This window comes from Vipera ursinii (genome assembly GCF_947247035.1).
Source record: "Vipera ursinii genome assembly, chromosome: 2".
Taxonomy (NCBI): Eukaryota; Metazoa; Chordata; class Lepidosauria; order Squamata; family Viperidae; genus Vipera; species Vipera ursinii.
Genome location: NC_139513.1, coordinates 143632044 through 143653259, shown reverse-complemented (window position 1 = coordinate 143653259; position 21216 = coordinate 143632044). Strand labels below are relative to the sequence as shown.

The 21216-nt window shown below is 40.6% G+C and overlaps 1 protein-coding gene across 4 annotated transcripts in view; it reads left to right on the top strand.

Annotated features, from left to right (window-relative positions):
• TRIM25 (tripartite motif containing 25) overlaps positions 1 to 21216 on the top strand; it is a 40542-nt gene that overhangs the window by 8801 nt on the left and 10525 nt on the right. For 2 of the 4 annotated variants that reach the window (XM_083353616.1, XM_083353615.1), the window contains exons 3-6: positions 1626 to 1859; positions 3957 to 4113; positions 7521 to 7571; positions 10504 to 10581. In XM_083353616.1, coding sequence (XP_083209742.1) covers positions 1626 to 1859; positions 3957 to 4113; positions 7521 to 7571; positions 10504 to 10581 — 520 coding nt within the window. The remainder of the gene's footprint in view (positions 1 to 1625; positions 1860 to 3956; positions 4114 to 7520; positions 7572 to 10503; positions 10582 to 21216) is intronic. The other 2 variants (XM_083353618.1, XM_083353617.1) reach the window with 1 other exon arrangement.

Genomic DNA, 21216 nt, shown 5'->3' with positions numbered 1-21216 from the left:
TCACTTTTTTCAGTGCTGTTTCAGCTTTTGAATGGTCACTAAATGAATTGTTGTAAGTCGAGGACTACCTGTATGTATGTTTCTCACCTGGTGAAGAATTAGTCTGCCCTTGCCTTTCCTTGGAATGTTTGTTTCAACTTTGCCGTCTAGTCAACAACTCCAAAGTTTCTGGTGACTTCACTTTCAAATGCTAACCCTATCCTATTCCACTTAACTTTCTAGATCAGCCAGATACTGTCATTTGTTGAGGAAGATTCAGTTCATCCTGTATTTAATTCATCCTATCAAATAAACCAACTTCTTCCTTTTACAAGATCTAACAATCTTAATCTTTCATCCAGTCAAGTAATGTTGTAGAATTTGATTTCTTTTCATTTATTTTTCCCCCCTTCTCATAAGATTCATCTAAACTGTAACAAATCTCTTCTGTAAATCCAATATATATGAATTATGCAGGTCACTCTGTTGGCTTATTATTTGTAATTCTTTTTTGATTTTTAAAGCACCAACTGATTTATATATCCAGTGAGACATCTTTTGCCATGTCAATCTTGTAGTCTTGTCATTTGTAGATCCACTTTTAGTCAATTCTGCCTCTCTCTTGTCAGAGAAAATGTCTTCCTCTTTCGCCCTTTCTTCCCAAACATCTTTTGGACACAATCTAGTGATAGAAGTAAATTTCTCCATTGTCGCTGTCGGTATTAACTTCTGGTTCCATTTTGCAAAAATATTCTTCAGTATTTCCAGTGTTATAATATTTTGCTTCATTCTGTAGCTGCTAATCAGGTTTATGTATTCTGCTTTAATTAACTAGTTCTCTCTAGTGTCTAATTTTTTAAATTTTTTAATCTTATTGTGTCTTAAACAAAATTTAAAGCAAGTCCAAAGACTCCACAGGAGGGATTCTTTATAATTCCCAAATCTTATTTCAGATTTATCTGGACCCTTAAGCTGTTTATAACTTTCTAACGTCAAAGTCTTAATTAGCTTTTTGCTGTTCAATTCATTTTTTAAAGTTTATTTTATTTATTTATTTATTTATTTGATTTTTATCCAGCTTTTCTTAATCTTGTAGTTAAAATTTGCTTTACTTAAGGACTGGAAACAGAATTGCTCAGGTTTTCAGTCATGTCAATTCAAACATTTCTAATAGCTGAAAAGTAGTTAACAAGCAATTTGTGAATATGGTTAAAAAGGAAGTACTGTATGTGAAGTTGGTGTCCTTTTAAAGATGCCAACTCTAGTTTGAGCAAGATGGTTATTGCCTCTTCTCCCTGTGCTCAAAGCCTATAGAAGACTACTGCCTTGTGGTCTCCTCACGAGGAGTAACTGAAGCAATATTGGGCAATCTCCCATCCTCTCTTTGTCTGAAGAGGTTCATAGAGGTGGTCTGTATTATTTTTATGTATTTATTAAATTTATATGCCGCGGATCTCATTGTCAAGTGACTCTAGGCAGCTGTTTACCAGCTGTTTATTCTTAGTTTTGATTGTCAGCTTCATATTCACCAGTTCTTCCTCCAGAGGTCTCCCATCTGCCTCCTCCATTTTCCAGCCTCCTAATAAGTAATGTTGCATTACTTCATTTCCAAATCATGTTTTATTTTGATGATATTGTCCCTACAGAGTACCACTAGTCGGAATCTGGATTTGCTGAAATCAGAATTCCTAGAAATAGTAGCCTTAATTCATGAAGAAGAAAAGAATTCTTGGAAGACAATCAAAGCAGAAGAAAAAAGAGTTCTCGATAAATTTGAATATGTCCATACAGTCCTGGGTAAGAAGAAGAATGAAATCCAGAGGGAGAGAGATGAAATTGAAATGACCTTGACAGAGATGGATGACATCACATTTTTAAAGGTAATTTTCAGTTGGGAGAAACTCTTCTGAACAGCGATTAAAGGGCTCCCTAATTTCTCCAATTAGGGAGGCACTTTCTCCAGTGAAATTTTTCCTGAGTTGCTTGTCCTACAGATGTATGGGTTGGACTCTCAAAATTCCCCCTTTGCTGATAATTCAAAGAGTTGCCCAGAAAATTGCACAGAGTGGGGATGCTCATTCTAGTGTCTTTAAACTAAGAATACATAATGGTAGCAGTCCTAGCTTAAGCCACCGAACCTGAAGTTCCCTGGGTGTTGTTAGTTTTCAACTTCTAGAATGAACAAATACTGACATTTGAGTGGGGCATGCCTTTCCCTGCCTGGGGTCTGTTTAAAAAAAAGAAAATGCAGGACGTATGTTTCATCATTTAATACAGGTGAAACTCGAAAAATTAGAATATCGTGCAAAAGTTCATTTATTTCAGTAGTGCAACTTAAAAGGGGAAACTAATATATGAGATAGACTCATTACATGCAAAGCTAGATAGTTCAAGCCCTGATTTGTCATAATTGTGATGATTATGGCGTACAGCTCATGAAAACCCCAAATCCACAATCTCAGAAAATTAGAATATTACATGCAATCAATAAAACAAGGAGTGTACATAGAACAATATCGGGCCTCTGAAAAGTATAAGCATGCATATGTACTCAGTACTTTTTTTGGGCCCCTTTTGCAGCAATTACTGCCTCAATGCGGTGTGGCATGGAAGCTATCAGCCTGTGGCACTGCTGAGGTGTTATGGAAGACCAGGATGCTTCAATAGCGGCCTTCAGCTCTTCTGCATTGTTCAGTCTCATGTCTCTCATCTTTCTCTTGGCAATGCCCCATAGATTCTCTATGGGGTTCAGGTCAGGCGAGTTTGCTGGCCAATCAAGCACAGTAATCCCATGGTCATTGAACCAGGTTTTGGTGCTTTTGGCAGTGTGGGCAGGTGCCAAGTCCTGCTGGAAAATGAAGTCAGCATCCCCATAAAGCTCGTCTGTGGAAGGAAGCATGAAGTGCTCCAAAATCTCCTGGTAGACGGCTGCGTTGACCCTGGGCATAATGAAGCACAGTGGACCAACACCAGCACATGGCATGGCTCCCCAAATCAACAGACACTGGAACCTTCACACTGGACTTCAAGCATCTTGCAGTGTGTGCCTCTCCATTCTTCCTCCTGACTCTGGGTCCTTGGTTTCCAAATGAGATGCAAAAGTTGCTCTCATCAGAAAAGAGAACTTTGGACCACTGAGCAACAGACCAGGTCTGTTTTTCTTTAGCCCAGGTAAGACACTTCTGATGTTGTTTGTTGTTCAGGAGCGGCTTGACAAGAGGAATACAACATTTGAAGCCTATGTCCAGGATCCGTCTGTGTGTGGTGGCTCTTGATGCATTGACTCCAGCCTCAGTCCACTCCTTGTGAAAGTCTCCAACACTTTTGAATGGCCTTTTCCTGACAATCCTCTCCAGGCTGCGGTCATCCCTGCTGCTTGTGCACCTTTTTCTTCCACAGTTTTCCCTTCCACATAACTTTCTATTAATGTGCTTTGTTACAGCACTTTGGGAACATCCAACTTCTTTTGCAATTACCTTTTGAGGCTTTCCCTCCTTATGGAGGGTGTCAATGATGGTTTTCTGCACAACTGTCAGGTCAGCAGTCTTCCCCATGATTGTGATTCCTACTGAACCAGACTGAGAGACCATTTAAAGGCTCAGGAACCCTTTGCAGGTGTTATGGCTTAATTAGCTGATTAGAGTGGGACACTTTGAGCCTAGAATATTGCACCTTTTCACAATATTCTAATTTACTGAGATTGTGGATCTGGGGTTTTCATGAGCTGTAAGCCATAATCATCACAATTATGACAAATTAGGGCTTGAACTATCTTGCTTTGCATGTAATGAGTCTATCTCATATATCAGTTTCCCCTTTTAAGTTGCACTACTGAAATAAATGAACTTTTGCACGATATTCTAATTTTTCGAGTTTCACCTGTAAATACTCCGCTATATAATGCATCGAGCACTGTAGAAGGAAGTAGAGCTCTTTGTTGGTTCAGATGATTACAATATCTTAATACTTTATTTCAGAAAGCAAGAAAACTGCGGCAGATATCCTTCAGTGATGTGTTTGTTCCCAGAATAGAGTTGGATCAAAAGCTGCTAAGCACTGTTTATCAGAAAGCCTTTAACCTCAAAGAAGTTACAAAACGATTTTTGGATATATCTCTGGAACAGAAAAAAAAAGGTGCTTTTATTTATTCATTTACTTACTGATATATATAAAATATGCAAACCGTGTGTGTGTATGTATGTGTGTGTATACACACACACACACACACACACACACACACACACATATATACATATACATATATGTTTTCTGAGTTTTTCGCGGGTGTTTGTGGATATACATACATATACATATATGTGTAATTTTTTTTTTAGATTTAATCTAAAAAAAAATTACACAAATATGAGCTGTCACTGTTGTGACTACTGCCTGTCGATGGCCTTCGGTTAGGCTGAAACAGGAAATAAAGATTTGTCCCATCCATGTTTGGGGCCTAGCAAGGTAATGTAAATAGTTAACAAGCATTTAACATATATATACATACATATACATATACATACATACATACATACATACATATATGTTTTCTGAGGTTTTCGCGGGTGTTTGTATGTGGATCTTTGGTCATTCGGGTTTTTTCCCCGCATAGAACTAAAGGTGTAGGAGCAACGTTTCGACGGAATCCCATCCGTCATCATCAGGCTGGTGGCTTCAGCTTCCTTCTTCCACCACATACATCGGACAGACCAACAGAAGAATAAGTGCACGCATTGAAGAGCACAAAAACTCACTCAGAAAGGGAGAACAAACTTCATCCCTGGTCCAACACTTTGAAGCCACGGGACATGAAATTGATTTAAAAAAAACCAAAACTATCGCCAAAATTGAACATTTTAACAACAGAATAATCAGAGAAGCCATTGAGATAGAAAAACGCCCCCACAGCATGAACAAACGAGATGATACCTCTCGCCTACCAGCCATTTGGAAACCCGCCTTGATTGACAGACGAGTCCCAACCACCAAGAATGATACCAGACCCAAACTCATGATAACATCACATGACATCACCACACAACCATTCAAAAAGCAAATCCGAACCCACAATGATAACGAGGCACAACCACAAAACAGAAACCTAACTACAGCTACAACATCAGCCACTTTAAACCCCTCCAAACCACACAATAAGCAAACTGACACCCACTATAAAAACATGGCACCACCACAAACACGAAGCCGAACAAAAGCAGCACAACTCACCAGCTCAGGTCTAAGGCTGGCAGCTGAGACCAGCCCATCCACTCAAAACACACCCCCACCCAATCAGAACACACTTAATCCCCCACCCAATCAGAGCACACCTCCACCCACAGAACACACCCCCTCTGGCAGTTTAAAAAAGAGGAACAAACAGCCACTACCACATGCTTCTCCCAGAAGAAGGAAGCTGAAGCCACCAGCCTGATGATGACGGATGGGATTCACACACACACACGCATACACACATATACACATACAAACTAAGCGAACACTGGGATGGAATAAGAAAAACTAAAACAGTTTTAGTTTTTCTTATTCCATCCCAGTGTTCACTTAGTTTGTTAATTTTAATATGCCTTGGATTTGCATTTTTAATCTTATCAAGGAACATACACATACACACACACACACACACAGTTTGCATATTTTATTCGAGCTGTATTGCTAACCTATTGAAATGTTTAAAATTAACTGACTTTAGTTAATAAGACTTGTGAGATAGTACAGATAGTCCTCAACTTACAACAGTTCATTTAGTGTCCATTCAGAGTTACAATGACATTGGAAAAAGTGACTTATGACCATTTTTCACACTTTCGACCATTCCAGCATCCCCATGGTCATGCGATCAAAATTCAGATGCTTGGCAACTGACTCATATTTATGACGATTGCAGTGTCCTGGGGCCATGTGATCGCCTTTTGTGACCTACTGACGAACAAAGTCAGTGGGGAAACCCAATTTCCTTAATCGTGTTACATCTCAACAACTGCAGTGATTCACTTAACAACTGTGGCCAGAAAGGTCATAAAATGGGGCAAAACTCACTCAGCAAATGTCTGACTTGGCAACAGAAATTTTGGGCTCAGTTGTAGTCAGAAGTTGAGGACTATCTATATTGGTAAACTGTTGCTTATCATGGAGAACCATGTTTGCAAATACACAGTGGACAAGGTAGCTGTGGTCTTTCTACAGCATTTAACTATAAAACATTACTTTGAATTGGCGCTAAATTCCTTTTTTGCCTTGGGATGAGGGCACTTGGCTCCTATCTTTCAATAAGGTCATGGCTCTTGGGTTCCCATATTTCACCTGGGGAGAAGACTGGGGTGGGTATACATACATAGTGCAGAATAGTTCTGAAAAAACCATCCTCACTTCATACCAGCTTAAAGTGATCTATGAATGTGGTTCTGGAGCCCCCACATAACTGTAGGCACTATGTAGAAATGTTAGTTTTGGCCATTGGAGTAAAAGGCTCCCAGGCTAGGGTACCAACCAGCCCAATAGTGCAGTGGTCCCCAACCCCCGGTCCATGGACCAGTACCGGGCCACAGCATGCCAGCAACCGGTCTGCACAAACAAGCAAAGCCCCATCCGCGGGATACAGGCAGTACACAAAACCACACACGGAAAAACCTCTCTCCACAGATCCGGTCCCTGGTGTCCAAAAGGTTGGGGACCTCTTCAATAGTGCAATCAAATCCTTCCCTGCCTCTCGGGTAGCAAAGAGTAGTAACAGTAGAGTAAAATTTCTAGATGGACTGTTGTGCGCTACCATGAACGTCAGGATAATGTTGCTAGTTTCTGGGCAAGATCTGTTTAACTTGTACCTATTTTAATCTTGTATTTTATATTTTAAATGTTACATCATATAGTATGCCTTATTTTAATTGTGATGGTTCTGACATGAATAAACAAACTTCAGGATGAGATCTAAACTTCACTAATGATAGTATAAATAAAGCTTAGTTCACCTCTCCTCCAAGAAGCTTCTTCAGTTCTGACCGAGGAAGCTTCTTAGATGGGAAGTGAAACATCCCAAGGCAAAACTAAGAAAGCCCAATTGCCTTTTGAAAAAGCACCATTGGGACAACCCTCACCTGGATGACTGAGAATCTCCATAGACAAATGTCAGCTATGGGAAGTTGCAGGTGGCTTGTAAATAGTCATGGGGGGGGGAGTGCAGGCTGTTGAAAGTAAGAGTTAAAATTGAAAGTAAGAGTTAAAAATTTGCTCCAGGAGAATCTAGATGCTTTCTGAGATTGCCTGGGGGATGTTGGAGGAAGACTGAATTGACAGAAGTCATCATTCAGATCTTTTTTGCCCAGAGGGGGAGGGCAGCACTTTTTGGACTTTTTTTTCCTCTGTGCATAAAAGGATTTTTTTTTTGGTCCCAGATAAATCAGAAGAATCCCAAAGGTTACCCCTAAATCAGTTTAAAGAATTGGGACAGGACATGCTAAATGCAGAGGCTAAGTTGCTATGATTTCTCTGATTTGCTTACTTATTTATGCACCTTTGTCTTTTTCTTTCAGAAGGGACCAAATCAGAAGCTCCTACACCACAACCAAAAGAATATAGATCAAGTAAGTGAGAAATCACCACACACAGAGACACACACACACAAACTCACACACTCGACTTGTACTTGTCAGACTGTTTTTACAGGAGCAAATATAGTTAGTCGTCAGCTTACAGCAGTTCATTTAGTGACCATTCAAAGTTATAATGGCAGTGAAAAAAATCATGACTTATGACCGCTTTTCACAGTTACAACCTTACATCCCCATGATCATATGATCAAAATTTGGATGCTTGCCAGCTGGTTCATACTTAAGACCGTTGCCGCGTCCCAGGGTCATGTGATCATCTTTTGCAACTTTCTGACCAGCGAAGTCAATGGGGAAGCCAGATTGACCTGACAGCCGTGTTAAAGTAACTTAGCAACTGCAGTGATTCACATAACAATTGTGGCAAGAATTGTCGCAAAATGGGGCAAATTCAGGTAACGAATGTTTCACTTAACAGCAGAAATTTTGGGGTCAATTATGGTCGTAAGTCGAGGGCTACCTGTATGTTTCTCTCCAAACATATTAGCTGGTCTCATGAAAGCAAAGCTACACTGCACGCTTCTTTGGTTCTGCTACCTCTCGTCACTTGCAGGCTATTTTCAGAGTCGCACAAATGCTGTTCGGCCTGAGATGATGGTAAAAGATGATCAAGGATAAAATGCAGATGGGAAAGATGGGAATGGGAAAGAGAGCGCGCGCGAGAGAGCCACTCGGGGTGCTGTATAAGATGTAATGCATCAAGAGTTGTACCCTGCAGAGAATTGTTTGGGATAAACTTCTGATGGCACTCAGGCACTAATATTATCTCCCATACTCTGTTGTGGAGTGGCACACAATAGGCCAGGGGTGTCAAACCCGCAACATCAACATGATGTGTCGCAATGTATTGCGACTTTTTTTCCATTGCCTTCAATGGGGTGGGCGTGCTTTCGTCACGATGCATTCGGCCTGTGGGCCGGCAGTTTGACACCCCTGCAATAGGCACTACACCATCCCTCTTCATGCTTACCTGCTTATTTGACTATTGAGGATAGAACTGCACAATGCATTTCATGTGGAGATGATATTTTATTTTAAGTATGGGTGGCCCCAGATGGGGGACAAAATTATCTGGTCGCCCGTGCCCGTATGACATCTTCCAGGAGAAGAAAAACTCCTACTTTCTGCCATGTTTGTTTTCTTCCTCTTTTTAATGCATTGATAACTTTTATAGTGGCTACAAGGAGTGTGATGACTCAGTGGTTAAAGATGTGAGCTTGTCAGCTGGAATGTTGACAGCCCGAGTTCGAAACCCTAGCACCATATCATGGGGGTGAGCTCCCATTACCTGCCCCAGCTCCTGCCCACCTAGCATTTTAAAAACACGCAAACGTGAGTAAATAAATAGGTACCACTTTGGTGGGAAGGTAACTGTTCTGTGTGCTTCAGCATAATATAACAACAACAACAGCAACAACAACAATAGTTGGAAGGGTCCTTGGAGGTCATCTAGTCCAACCCCCTGCTCAGGCAGGAAACCCTATACTATTTCAGACAAATGGCTGTCCAGTCTCTTCTTAAAAACTTCCAGTGTTGGAGCATTCACCACTTCTGGAGGCAGGTTGTTCCACCGGTTAATTGTTCTAACTATCAGGAAGTTTATCCTTAGTTCTAGGTTGCTTCTCTTCTTGATTAGTTCCCATCTGTTGCTTCTTGTCCTGCCTTCAGGCACTTTGGAGAATAGCTTGACTCCCTCTTCTTTGTGGCAGCCCCTGAGATATTGGAACACTGCTATCATGTTATTAAACTAGACATACCCAATTCAAAGTTTTTTTTTGTTATTTTTGACTTTGGTTGCAAGCCTTAGTTCATTTTGAGCCTTAGCTTTCCTCACTTCATCTTTGCAAGCTCAGTCTATTTGCCTTAGTTATGTGCCCCTCTTTCCACTTTTTATAGTTGTCCTTTTTTGTCTTTCAGTTTATCAGAGAGTTCTTTATGCAGCCATGCTGGTTTCTTTTGAGAGCTTTATTTTTCTTCTTCACTGGTATTGTGCTAGACTGGTCTTTCATAATCTCATTTTTCAAAATTGCCCAAGCCTCTTGAATTTTTTTCCCCTTGAGGATTCTCATCCATGGAATCCTTCCCAAGCCCTCTCTAGGTTTATTGAAATTATCTCTCTTAAAGCCTAAGACTCTAGTTTGACTGTGTTCTATTGCTTGTGCTTGTATAATGTTGAATTCCAATATTGATTGATCGCTCCCTGCCCACCCCCAAGGTTTTTGTGGTTTCAACACCTTCCATCATTTCATCTCTGTTAGAATTAAGTCATGCTGACCACATGGACACAGAAATGTCTTAGGACAATACAGGCTCCCTCGGCCAGGAAACAAATGAGCTCACTCCCTAGAGACGACTGGACAGGGAAACCTTTACATTTAAAGAGTTTATAGAGGGAAAAGATCCTTAAAAGGGGGGGGGGGGAAATTCCCTGTCAGACACTTTCTGTAGTGTAGATGTTCTATATGCTCCTAAGTTCAGCTTATGGTCACTCAACTCACACACGTACACTTGGTTGAGATCTTGTAAGCCCCCCTACCTTTCTACCTGTGTTTTCCAGACAGGAACTGCTAGGGCATAGAAGACAAACCTGGTCAAGAGCAGAGAAATATTAAGGAACACAAGGATCACTTTCAAATAAGTGAAATGCTGAGGAACGTCAAGTTCTTCTTGAATTTACAGAGAAGCAATGAATTTAAAGTGGGGGGAGAATTTTATTGGTTGCTGTGTACATTTGCTCACTCTCATACCCACAACTCCAGTAACTGCTGATGCGGTGGACAGAATTACCTTGTGCTTAGCACCCAGCCTCCTTCCTCTGCTTCCAGCAACATTTCTCTTTTGTTCCTTGTTACCTACCTCCTTTTGACAAGATTCCTGGCTTTTCTTGTCTTTGTTTATGTGCTTTTAGGTAATGTCGGCATTTTTGTAGTCCCATTGAAGACACCCATGGTAGAAGAGGCATATCCAGCAGCTGTAGGAAAAACTAGTGAGTATTTAGAGCAAATCAGAGTGATGGATGTTCTTTGCGCATGGTGGAGTTTTTGAGGTCAGAGCAGGCAGCAGGAGTCCCTGGAACAATTGATCTTTCTGTCTGAAGGATGCTGCTCTTTAGCTTTGTCTTAAGGAAAGGAAGGATAGAAAGAAGCTTCCCTCATTGTGCTGTTAAATGTTGGAAGAGTTGGAACTTTATGGATCATTAAAACCATTTCATGAGATAAAACGAGCTAATGATGAGCAGTGGGCATTTTGTTTATAACAATCCTCCCCTTTGATTCTTCCCTACAACCTTACGAATCAGTCTAGAGACTAAGAGCACTCTCCCAAAGGCAGTCAAGCTGAGTTAGGACTTTTGGGTCACTTCATTGTAACATCATCATCATCATCATCATCATCATCATCATCATCATCATAAGTAGTAGTAGTAGTAGTAGTTAGAAGGGACCTTGGACGTCATCTAGTCCAACCCCCTGCTCAGACATGTTTTATCACACAAGTTATTTACCCTTTGTTTATGTATACATCAATTAATGTGGCCACTTACCTATCCAAAGAAACCAAATTGAGGCTCAGTGAAATTTCAGTATCCCCTAATCACATATAATTATACTAGCATCCTATCCCAATAGCAGGGGGTGATGGTGTGGTTGGTGGAAAGCCAGGACTTCAAGGGCTTCCAGAAAGCTAGTAGAGTCAGGGCTGACTGTGTCTCATAGGGAAGCTTGTTCTGTAGGGTGGGCACTGCAACAGAGAGAGCACGCTTCCTGGAGCCCTTCATTGAACATGCCTGGAACACGGTCCCACAACCAGATCTGGTGGAATGAGCATAAATCAAACTAGGGAAAGGTGATCTTGCCAGTAAACTGGGCCCGTGCCATGTAGGGCTTTAAGAGTAGCAACCAGCACTTTGAATTGCACCCAGAAGACTGCAGTGCAGCTCGCAACATAGTGGTATCACATGGGTGGAACATGTAAATATTTGGTGGGGTTCTCTAGTTGTTTACACTATAAAAGCGCCTCTTCTAAGCACTATGTCATATACAGTAGGTGGTCCTCAACAACAGTTCATTTACTGACCATTCAAAGTTACAGCGGCAGTGAAAAAAATGTGACTTATGACCGTTTTTCACTGTTATGACCTTTGAAGCATCCCCACCGTCCTATGATCAAAATTCAGTTGCTCGGCAACTGGTTCACATTTGCTGTATCCCAGGGTCACAGGATCTGCATAAAGAAGTCTCTGATAAATTGAAAGATAAAAAGGACAAGTATAGAAAGTGGAAAGAGGGGCACATAACTAAGTCAGAATATCAGCAAATAGCCCGAGCCTGCAAAGACGAAGTGAGGAAAGCTAAGGCTTGAACTAAGGCTTGCAACCAAAATCAAAAATAACAGAAAAAAAGCTTCTTTCAGCATGTAAAAAACAAGAAAAAAGTGAAGGAAATGATTGGTCCATTAGTGCGTGAAAGTGGCAAGAAGGTGACAAGCAGCAGGGAGAAAGCAGAACTATTTAACTCGTTTTTTGCATCTCTCTTTACACAAAGGGAAAAAACAGACCAACCTATCAAAAATAGTGCCATAAAAAACAGAATAGAAACACAAGTTAAGATAGGCAAGAAAATGGTGAGCACCTGTCCAGCCTAGACGAGTTCAAATCACCAGGACCAGATGAATTACACCCCAAGGTTCTCAAGGAACTGGCAGATGTGATCTCAGAACCACTAAACTATATTTTTCAAAGATCCTGGAGCACTGGGGAACTACCAGAGGACTGGAAAAGAGATGTAGTCTTCAACAAAGGAGAAAAAATGGATCCAGGAAATTACAGACTTATCAGCCTGACCTCAATACCTGGGAAGATTCTGGAAAAGATAATCAACAAATCAGCGAACACCTTGATGAGAACAAAGTTATCACTAAAAGCCAACATGGGTTTGTCAAAAACAGATCGTGCCAGACAAATCTTATTGAATTCTTTGACCAACTGACAAAACTAGTGGACCAAAGGAATGCTGTAGATTTAATTTACTTGGATTTCAGTAAGGCATTTGATTAAGTAGATCACAACCTACTACTTGATAAGATAGAAACATGTGGGTTAGATAGCATCACCACCAGATGGATTTGTAGCTGGCTGACAGGCCGTATTCAGCGTGTGGTCCTCAATGGAACTGCATCTACATGGAAGGAAGTGTGTAGTGGGGTGCCCCAGGGCTCTGTTCTGGGCCCAGTGCTCTTCAACATCTTCATCAACGATTTGGATGAGGGGATAGATGGGGAACTCATCAAATTTGCAGACGACACCAAGCTGGCAGGAATAGCCAATACTCCAGAAGACAGGCTTAAGATACAGGAGGATCTGGACAGACTTGAACACTGGGCGCTATCTAACAAAATGAAATTCAATTGTGAAAAAAGTAAGGTTCTGCATTTAGGCAGGAAAAATCAAATGCACAGGTATAGTATAGGTGGTACCTTGCTCGATAGTAGTAACTGTGAGAGGGATCTCGGAGTCCTAGTGGACAATCACTTAAATATGAGCCAGCAGTGTGCTGCAGCTGCCAAAAAAGCCAACACAGTGCTAGGCTGTATTAACAGAGGAATAGAATCAAGATCACGTGAAGTACTAATACCACTTTACAATGCCTTGGTAAGGCCACACCTGGAATACTGCATCCAGTTTTGGTCACCACGATGTAAAAAAGATGTCGAGACTCTAGAAAGAGTACAGAGAAGAGCAACAAAGATGATTGGGGGACTGGAGGCTAAAACATATAGGGAACGGTTGCTGGAATTGGATATGTGTAGTTTAATGAAGAGAAGGGTGAGGGGTGACATGATAGCAGTGTTCCAATATCTCGGGCCACCACAAAGAAGAGGGAGCCAAGCTATTCTCCAAGGCACCTGAAAGCAGGACAAGAAGCAATGGATGGAAACTAGTCAAGGAGAGAAGCAACCAAGAACTAAGGAAAAACTTCCTGACAGTTAGAACAACTAACCAGTGGAACAACCTGCCTCCAGAAGTGGTGAATGCTCCAACACTGGAAGTTTTTAAGAAGAGACTGGACAGCCATTTGTCTGAAATGGTATAGGGTTTCCTGCCTTAGCAGGGGGTTGGACTAGAAGACCTCCAAGGTCCCTTCCAGATTATTATTATTATTATTATTATTATTATTATTATTATTATTATTATTATTATTATTATTATTATTAATTTACTTGGACTTCAGTAAGGCATTTGATAAAGTAGATCACAAATTACTACTTGATAAGATAGACAAATGTGGCTTAGACAGCATCACCACCAGATGGATTTGTAGCTGGCTGAGTGGCCGTATTCAGCGTGTGGTCCTCAATGGAACCTCATCTACATGGAGGGAAATGTGTAGTGGGGTGCTCCAGGGCTCTGTTCTGGGCCCAGTGCTCTTCAACATCTTCATCAACGATTTGGACGAGGGGATAGATGGGGAACTCATCAAATTTGCAGACGACACCAAGCTGGCAGGAATAGCCAACATTCCAGAAGACAGGCTTATGATACAGGAGGATCTGGACAGACTTGAACACTGGGCGCTATCTAACAAAATGAAATTCAATTGTGAAAAAAGTAAGGTTCTACATTTAGGCAAGAAAAACCAAATGTACAGGTATAGTATATGGGGTACCTTGCTCAATATTAGTAACTGTGAGAGAGATAGACAATCACTTAAATATGAGTCAGTAGTGTGCTGCAGCTGCCAAAAAAGCCAACACAGTGCTAGGCTGCATTAACAAGAGGGATAGAATCGGACTTCCGGTGGCGGCGCGGCGCCGGAGACAGCCTTTTCAGGCTGCCCGCGGCTCAGCTGTGTTGTTTTCACCCGAAACAGCGCCGATCAGCTGTTCGGGTGAATTTGAAGCCCCCTCCTCGGGAGAAGAGGAGGGGGAGAGGCCCCAGGTAGGGGTTGAGTTCTCCAGGGCCGCCTGGGCTTAAAGCTTGGGCGGCTGAAGGATTGAACTCCCCCGTAGCCTGGGTTGCTCCCAGCTGTTCAGCGTCTCTGCTCCGTGATTTCTGGAGCGGAGCCAGGCGTTTGCGACCACCCCTGCCAGAAGGAAAGACCATGGAATAAAAAGAGCAGGCAGAGCGGTACAGGAGGATAAGGTGAAGAGGACTTTTATTCTTGCTCTCTAGCTTAATGGACTTTATAAACTTAAAGTGAATGTGCGTCATAAGTGAAAGTAAAAAGATGGCGGCTAAACCTCCCCCAAAAACTCTTCGGAGTGCTGGAACTTCTCCGGTACAACAGACATCATTGCAAGCTTTGCTTCCTCTTGCTGCACTGACATCAAAGGACTTACAAGATGCTCTTGAAAAACATGCTCAGGTAATTTTGGAATCAATGGGTGATAAATTGGCAAAGATGGAGGAGAAATTGGAGGAGAGGATGGAGGAGAAGTTCAGTGCGATGAGGGTAGACATTTTGTCTACAGTGCGTAATGTGGTTGAATGTGTGCAAGATCTGGATGAAAAAGTGGAGGACCTGGCTCAAAAGAATGCCATATTAGAAGCAAAGGTATTGGAGAATGAAGATTTAAGAGACAAAATGGACAGAGAACTGGGTCTAGTTCAATATTACCAGATGCAATATGCTGTTAGAATCAGAGGTTTAAAAGAAAATGTTAAGGAAGATCTAAAGCAGCTGATTTCTGAAGCTCTGGAAGCAGTACTGGGTCAGCCAGCATCTGAAATAAAGGGAGGCATGGATAAAGTGTTCCGTGTTAATTCATGGAATGCTAGACAGAAAAAGTTACCTAGAGATGTGGTGGTATATTTTGCAAAGAGGGAAATTAGAGATGAAGTTATTCAAGCTGCCTATGATACTAAAGTTGTGATTGCTGACCAAGAAGTTTTGGTCTTAAAAGAATTTCCTCCAAAGATATTAAGGAGAAGAAAAGATTATGCATTTCTTCTGCAGGAGCTTAAACAACGTGATATAAGGTTCAGATGGGAGATTCCAGTTGGATTGGTGGCGATGCATGAAGGTAAAAGGTACCGTCTGGTCACTGTGACACAGGCGCGGGATTTTTATAACAATGTTTTAAAAGCAACCCCACTATCACTTCTGGAAGCTGCAAAGGGATCTGGAGAAGGAAAACTTCAAGAGTCTGAAGCTGGACAGATAGAGGAGAATGGTGCTGGAGGAGATCAAGCTACAACTTCTTTGGCTGATCCTGGAGAGCAGAGGGTGACGCGTGCTGCTTTAAAACGAGCAAAAAAAATAAAAGAACAAGATCAGCAGAAGTCTATGGAACTTCCAAAACCTACCTACAGCCAAGCAGTGGGAGGAGCACGGCCTAAAGGAGAGCCTATTAAGGAAGTGCTCCAACAGCTTTGGGATGATATGCATGGCGACTAAATTTTTAACTTGGAACGTTAATGGACTAAATTCACCACAGAAGAGGAAGAAAGTTTTCCAATATTTAAAACAATTCAAGATAGATGTTATATGCTTGCAAGAAACGCATATTAGGGCTATGGACCAAAAGTACTTATTGAACTTAAGGTTGGGCACGCAATTTGTTGCTTCTGCAATGAATAAGAAAAATGGAGTGGTTGTTTATGTTAAAAGTGCCTTAACAGCGGACTTAATTGAAGCAGATAAGCATGGAAGATACGTTATGATAGAGTTGCTGTTAGAAGGTAAAAAGACGCTTTTAGTTGGATTATATGCTCCTAATCAACAACAAGTTGATTTTTTTAGTTTACTTCACACAAAGCTTACTCAGTTGGATTATAAATCGTTCATTTTTATGGGGGACTGGAATGGTGTTTTGGATGTACAGATGGATAAGGCTGGTTCTTTTAAACACGTTCCAAGTCATGCTAGACTGCCTAAATCCTTTTTTGAAATGAAGGATGACTTGGAACTGCGAGATATCTGGCGTGAAATACATTTGCATGAAAAGGATTATACTTTTTTTTCTGACAGACATCAATCTTTCTCCAGGATTGATTTTATTTTGCTGACTAATGATTTTTTTTCAAGGATTAAAAAGATGAAGATATGTGCAAGAACTATTTCTGATCATAGTCCAGTCTGGCTAGAGATTAATAAGGAGAATAGAGATAGGCGCTCATGGCGCGTAAATGAGAATTTGTTTAGAAATCAGAAAAATGTGGAAGAATGTAAACAGCGGATGAAGGATTTTTTTTGAAATTAATATGAACAAAGAGACTTCTATGGACATGGTTTGGGATGCTAGCAAGGCCTATATGAGAGGGGTGTTGATATATATGAACAATAAACATAGACGTATTTTGGAAGCCAGGAGGAAAGAATTGGAGAATGAAATTAAGGAAAAAGAAAAGGCTTTGATCTTGAATCCAGCGGATGTGAAGACTAAGGAGGTTATTAAGCTATTAAAAGGACAATTTGACAAATTAATGGCTGACCAAGTGGCAACCAATTTGCGGTTTGCCAGTCACAACACCTTTTGCAATGCTAATAAACCAGGTAGATGGTTAGCTTATAGACTGAGGAAAAAGCAAAGGGCTTCTAATATAGATAAAATTGAGCATAAGGGAAGGGTGGTGTTTCAACAGGATCTTATTAAGGATGCTTTTGTGGATTTTTATTCTAAATTATATGCTAAGGAGAAGATTAATGAGAAAGACATTGATATATATTTGGAGAATGCTAGCATCCCGGTTCTTACGCAAGAACAAAAAGAGGGGATTAATCAATTGATAACAGAAGAAGAAATTCTTATAGCAATTAAGGAATTGAAGGTGGACAAAGCGCCAGGTACGGATGGTTTGACTGCGGCTTATTACAAAAATCTACAATTAGAGATGATAAAACCGTTAAAGGAACTGTTCCAGACAATTCAGAGGGGGGGAAAGGTGCCTCCGTCTTGGAGAACTGCTTTTATTTCTTTGATTCCAAAGGAAGACCAAGATGCTACTCAAGTTAAAAATTACAGACCGATATCGCTTTTAAATACAGACTACAAGATATTTGCTAAGGTGTTGGCTAATAGATTGATGAGGGTTCTGCAACAGACGATTCATGGGGACCAAACGGGGTTTATTAGTGGTAGGCAAATGAAAAATAATGTGAGGCATATAGTTGATGTGTTAGAGTTTTTGGAAAGGAATAACCAGATCCCTGCGGCGCTAATTTTTTTAGATGCTGAAAAAGCTTTTGATCAATTGAATTGGCAATTTTTGATGAAAGTCTTGGATAAAATGAATTTTGGGGATAATTTTTTGCAACCAATTAGGGCATTATATCAAAAACAAACGGCCCGAATAATAGTTTATAATAGCCTGACAGAAGCATGTAATATTGAGAAGGGCACAAGGCAAGGGTGTCCATTATCGCCCTTGTTATTTGTACTAACATTGGAGATATTGTTGGTTAAAATACGGAATTCGGAAAAAATTAAGGGTATACAAATTAGAGATCAGGATTATAGATTGAGAGCGTTCGCAGACGATCTGGTTGTTACAGTGACCCAGCCGGAGAACTCTGTTGTGGACCTGATGGAGATAATAATACAATATGGGAAGGTTTCTGGATTTAAAGTTAATACACAAAAAACTAAAATTCTGGCCAAAAATATGACAGCTTCGCAAAAGGCTCTCTTAGAAGGATTAACTGGATTTGAGATTGTTAAAAGGGTTAAATATTTGGGGGTGCTTTTGTCGCCCTCTAATACAAAGTTATATAAAAATAATTATGAAAAATTATGGGGGAAAATTCAAAAAGAAATGGAGAGTTGGGAAAAATTGCAATTGTCTTTGTTGGGGCGAATCGCAGCAGTGAAAATGAATGTCCTGCCTAAATTCTTATTTTTATTTCAAATGATACCGGTTCTTAAGAAAGATTCTAATTTGGAGGAATGGCAGCGAGGTATCAATAAATTTGTATGGGCAGGGAAAAGGCCACGAGTTAAATTAAAGATAATACAGGATACTCGTGAAAGAGGTGGTCTTAAAATGCCTAATTTTAAATTATATTATGAAGCTGCTGCTTTAGCAGGAATAAGTGATTGGGTTAATTTGACACAGGAGAGATTATTAAATCTTGAGGGCCATGATTTGTTGTTTGGCTGGCATGCATATTTGTTGTATGATAAGAAGGTAGATAATGTTTTTAGAGTGCATATTTTAAGACAGGCATTGTTGAGGGTTTGGAAGAAGTACAGACATAAATTAGATTGTAAGATACCATTGTGGGCAATTCCAAAACACGCAATAGAAAATATACATGCTGGTTTCAAATATGATGTGACTACGTACAAGGAGATTCTAAGCTTGGAAAGAAATGTCTGGTGTTTGAAACCATATAGTTTCTTGCGAGATGAGAAGATTGTTCAGACTTGGTTTCAATATATTCAGCTACGGGCCAGGTGGAAAGAAGATCAGAAAAATGGTTTTACAATGACTGATGAAAATCTGATAAAGCAAATCAGAAAAAAGGGTCCAGCACATATTAAACGGATATATCTTGCCTTGATAGAAATTGACTCAGAAACAGAACTCGTTAAGGATTGTATGATTAAATGGGCCCAAAATATCCAAGAAGTTATTACAATGGACACATGGGAAAGGATTTGGGTGAGGAATGTAAAATTCACACAAGCTCAAAATCTAAGAGAAATTTTTTATAAAATGTTTTACAGATGGCATTTAGATCCTAAAAAGCTGGCAAGTATGTATCCGAACTATCAGCCTAAATGCTGGAGGTGTGGTGAAGAAGATGCAACATATTTTCATATATGGTAGACTTGTAAAAAGGTTAAGGCCTTTTGGATAAAAATTTGGTGGAACATGCAGAAGATTTTCAAGCAAAGGATAAAGTTTTGTCCGCAACTTTTTTTGTTGGGTATAATTACAGATGCTACAGTTGTGGACACTAAGCTGATGTTGAATTTAATTACGGCAGCAAGACTCTTAATAGGCCAATATTGGAAGAAGGAGGAACTGCCGACTGTAGAAGAATGGACTTTAAAGGTTTCTGACCTGGCAGAGATGGCAAAGATCTCGGCTTATTTGAAAGATCACTCGCAAGAACGTTATGTTATGGAGTGGAGAAAATGGATTGAGTATATCCAGAACAAATATGGGACTAAGAAGTTTCATGTAGCATTTGAATAAGTCTTCCTTTTTTTTTCTCCTCTTTTTTTCTCTTTTCCTTTTTTTATATATCTTATATTAATAGTGTTTGTAATTACCCTATATGAGCTAGAGAGAGATGGATTTCAGAGTTTATGGTTGTTAGCATATGAATGTTTACGAATGGTTTTTTTTTGTTCTTTATACCTTGTACTTAGCTCTGGGAAGTCGGGGGGGGGGAGGGGGGTAGGGGTAGGGAGGGAGGGATAGGGGAGGGTTAGGGGGGATTGTTAAAGATAAAATGTATGATAAAACTTTTCAATAAAAAAAAACAAGAGGGATAGAATCAAGATCACGTGAAGTATTAATACCATTTTACAATGGCTTGGTAAGGCCACACTTGGAATACTGCATCCAGTTTTGGTCACCACGATGTAAAAAAGATGTTGAGACTCTGGAAAGAGTACAGAGAAGAGCAACAAAGATGATTAGAGGTCTGCAGGCTAAAACATAAGGAACAGTTGCTGGGATTGGGTATGTCTAGTTTAATGAAGAGAAGGACGAGGAGGGACACGGTAGCAGTGTTCCAATATCTCAGGGGCTGCCACAAAGAGGAGGGACTCAGGCTATTCTCCAAAGCTCCCAAGGGCAAAGCTCCCAAGAAGCAATGGATGGAAACTAATAGAGAAGCAACCTAGAACTAAGGACAAATTTCCTGACAGAACAATTAACCAGTGGAACAACCTGCCTCCACAAGCTGTGAATGCTCCAACACGAAGTTTTTAAGAAGAGACTGGACAGCCATTCGTCTGAAATGGTATAGGGTTTCCTGCTTGAGCAGGGGGTTGGACTAGATGACCTCCAAGGTCCCTTCCAACTTTACTATTAGATTATGATTATGACCTTCTGACAAGCAAAGTCAACGGGAAACCCAGATTCACTTAACAACCATGTTGCTAACTTAACAACTGCAATGATTCACTTAACAACTGTGGCAAGAAAGGTTGAAAAATGTCTCATTTAAGAACAGACATTTTGGGTGCAATTGCGGTTGTAAATCGAGGACTGCCTGTTCTTGATTGAGAGTGTAAATGCAGACCTTGGACTGAGGTTGGATGAAATTGTTGAGATCATCCAAGAAAGGGTGGTAAGACGTCTAAAGGTCAAAGGCTTGAAGTTCTGTATGGATGTGGGGGAAGAAAGTAGTGAATGGCACTGATGAAAAGTACATTTAGCTATATTTCCTTCTCATCCCATGTCTTAATTCATTTGGCTTACTATTTCTTATTTCTTTTCTGCAACTGCAATAATGCTGCTTAGCTTGGGAAGAACAGTGTGGCGATTTTAACATTTCTGTCATGACGTGGTTTATACCTGAGTCCATACATTTGTTCAGGGATACAGTGGGTTAGGACGCTGAGCTTGTCGATCAGAAGGTCGGCAGTTTGGTGGGTCGAATCCCGAGTGCCATGTAACAGAGTGAGCACCTGTTACTCATCCCAGCTTCTGCCAACCTAGCAGTTT